At 41.0% G+C, this 3034-nt stretch overlaps 1 protein-coding gene across 1 annotated transcript; it reads left to right on the top strand.

The window, feature by feature from the left end:
- Nucleotides 1–256: 256 nt before the first annotated feature.
- LOC132211724 (olfactory receptor 1G1-like) lies at nucleotides 257–1198 on the top strand. The gene has a single exon (XM_059656222.1). It carries the CDS (start codon nucleotides 257–259, stop codon nucleotides 1196–1198), a length of 942 nt encoding a protein of 313 aa, XP_059512205.1.
- The last annotated feature ends 1836 nt before the right edge of the window (nucleotides 1199–3034 follow it).

Here is a 3034-nt window from a genome sequence, read left to right as displayed (position 1 = left end):
GACCTCATCCAGGTGGTCTACAGGACAACATACTAGACAGCTAACATGTGAAGGTCACACTCAAAAAGATCTCCCGTTACCACTGTCCATAGGCCTCACCTCTGTACATGTTTACATGCCTGCTGCCAAGAGACATCAGTGCATCTCCGTGACCTCTGAAAAGAATGCAGAAAACAGATGAAAGACTTTGAATGATATAGCTTTTTGGAGTCTATGTATATTTAAGCAAGATTTTCCTCCAAATGTTTTCCTTTAAATGGGGATTAGAAACCAAACCAGTGTCTCTGACTTCCTGCTCCTGGGCTTCTCTGAACACCCAGAGCAGCAGCCCCTCCTGTTCGGGCTCTTCCTGGGCATGTACCTGGTCACCCTGGTGGGGAACCTGCTCATCATCCTGGCCATCGCTTCTGACCAGCACCTCCACACCCCCATGTACTTCTTCCTGGCCAACCTGTCCTTCATCGACACCTGCTTCTCCTGCTCCATTGTCCCCAAGGTGCTGATCGACATCCAGACCCAGCACCACACCATCTCCCACGCTGGGTGCCTCATGCAGATGTATTTCTTCATGGCATTGGCCCTGCTGGACGACTTCCTGCTGGCTGTGATGGCATATGACCGCTATGTGGCCATCTGTCTTCCTCTACACTACACCAGGATCATGTGTCCCCAACGCTGCCTGGGGCTGGTCGCTATATCCTGGCTCTGCTCCCACCTCCTGGCCTTCTCACTCACTCTCCTGATGTCTCAGTTCTCTTTCTGTGCCTCCCATTCCATCCCACACTTCTTCTGTGATCTTCTCCCACTCCTCAAACTGGCCTGTTCAGACACCCATATCTTTCAGGTCATGATGTTCACTGAAGCAGCCCTTTCGGGTGTGGTCCCTCTCACATGTGTCCTGGTCTCTTATGCCCACATCATCCACACTATCCTCAGGGTCCCCTCTGCTGGAGGGAAACACAGAGTCTTCTCTACCTGTGGCTCTCACCTGTCAGTGGTCACTCTCTTCTATGGGACAGTCTTTCTAGTGTATTTCCAGCCCTCATCCTCCTACTCAGCAGACACTGGAAAGGTGGCGTCTGTGCTATACACAATGGTGACTCCCATGCTGAACCCCTTTATCTATAGCCTGAGGAACAGGGACATGAAAGGGGCTTTGTGGAGACTCTCGGGCTGGGGAAGATGTTCCACCCCATAAAAATCTTTCCCCAGAGTAGAAGCCCAGACTTTTCAGCAGGCCTTCCTCGCTGGACTTGACCATTATAAATTCGAAAGACTTGCATTCAAAACAGGATGGATGCTGAGTCTTACAAGCAGATGCAAGGAAATGAAGATTCTGATTTTGCAGGACTGCAATTGGGCCAACAGGCCAAGGACAGAGCTGCAGCCTGGAGAGAATGAGTGACCAGCAGTCCCTACGGGGTGACTTGATGAGTGGGTATATGTGTCCAAGCAGATTCTATCCAGAGTTGGGAAAACCAAAAATGCCAGCAAACCCTTGGCTTCTAGAAGGATACCCAATAGGAGCCTCATGTAGGACTGCGAATTCTTCCCCGACACAAGAAATGAAGTCAAGACGGGGCAGGTCAGGACCTCAGTCAAGTCACTGGGCTTCAGGGACCAATTCTGACCTTGCCTTGGAAGAAACTCACTCATTGGTCTTAATGTGGAGAATATGATACCAAGTACACAGAAACTATGTGTGGCCTGAAAGGACAAGAAGATTCTAGAAAAGGATGCTGGGCACAAAAAAAGATTAAGAAATTTATCTACAGTCACATATCTGGGATTGGATCTCTGCTTCTGACAGGTGATTTCATTTATTTGTTAGCTGTGACCAGCCTTTATTCTTTACTTTTTAAACTCTGTTTTTGTTTTTCTCCAACTGAGAAATCATTTGTGTCATTACAGTGAATGTTTAAATTATAAAGAAAAAATGTAAGTCCCTTCTTTTAAAAGAAAAACACTGTAATACTTTACACAAACTCTTATGGCCTTTGCTCTATATGTTTATCTGATACTGTGAAGATGCTGGTTTTTTCACATGATCTTATAAGATGAATGTTTCCACACTATTATTATTTAATCTTAATAAACATTTCATAATTAATACTATAGCAGAAGCAAGTGCCATATTGATATATAATCTTCCATTTTGAGTTATTAACTTTTTCTAATTATTCTTACTATTATAAGTAATAACACAATGGAAATCATTGTAAATAAACCATCCATATAGACTTCCCCGGGTGCTTACAATAAATTTTCAGACATGAAGTTGCTGGGTGGAACATTTTTCTGGCCCATGTTGCCAAGAGTTCATTAACTATTAATGATTTACATTCCAGTTGACATTCTGTGAGAGTCCTTCTTTCTCTGCATCCTACCAGTACTTTCTGTTTTAATTGTTGACTTAACTGCTGCAAATATAATAAGCCAAAAAATGTACCTCTTTTTTGTTTAATTTTTTTACTTACTAATTAATTGTTGTCTGTAAATAAATTTTATTCTTCTGTTAATTATTTCTTCATGTCATTTGATTACCTTAAAGACTTGTCTAAGTCTTCTCTGTATTAAAATTACACTTTCTTACATATGGTGCAAACTTTGTCCAATAACCTTTCATTCCTCAGTTTCTTTTTGATTTTTTTGACGTACATAAGTTTTCAATTTAAATAGATTAAACCAATTTTAAAATCTCGTGATTCTTCTGCCAGGGTTATTATTAGAAAATCCTTCTCTATGCAGAGTTTATATGAATTTTTTTTCCTTTCAGTGTGATGTGTTATTTTTATTGTTTTATTGAGATATAATTCTTATACCATAAAATTTGCCCTTTTGTTGTCGTTTTTTTAATTTGCCCTTTTAAAGTATACAATTCAGGGGTTTTTAGTATGCAATATGTTTCTTTTTTACTGAAATGTGACTTTTAGAATAATATCAAATATTAAAGTGATTCTCTCCCTCACATCTCTCATTTTCTACAAGAGTTTCCTCCCCATTTCAAGTCACATAATTATTTAAAAATGGGATG

The sequence above is a fragment of the Myotis daubentonii genome, chromosome 11 (assembly GCF_963259705.1).
Source record: "Myotis daubentonii chromosome 11, mMyoDau2.1, whole genome shotgun sequence".
NCBI lineage: Eukaryota > Metazoa > Chordata > Mammalia > Chiroptera > Vespertilionidae > Myotis > Myotis daubentonii.
Note: the sequence above shows the minus strand (reverse complement) of the source record. Positions and strands in the feature narration are given on the sequence as shown.

Bases quoted from the DNA above. Each gene is read 5' to 3' on its own strand.
- LOC132211724 (XM_059656222.1), top strand. From the start codon at position 257: ATGGGGATTAGAAACCAAACCAGTGTCTCTGACTTCCTGCTCCTGGGC.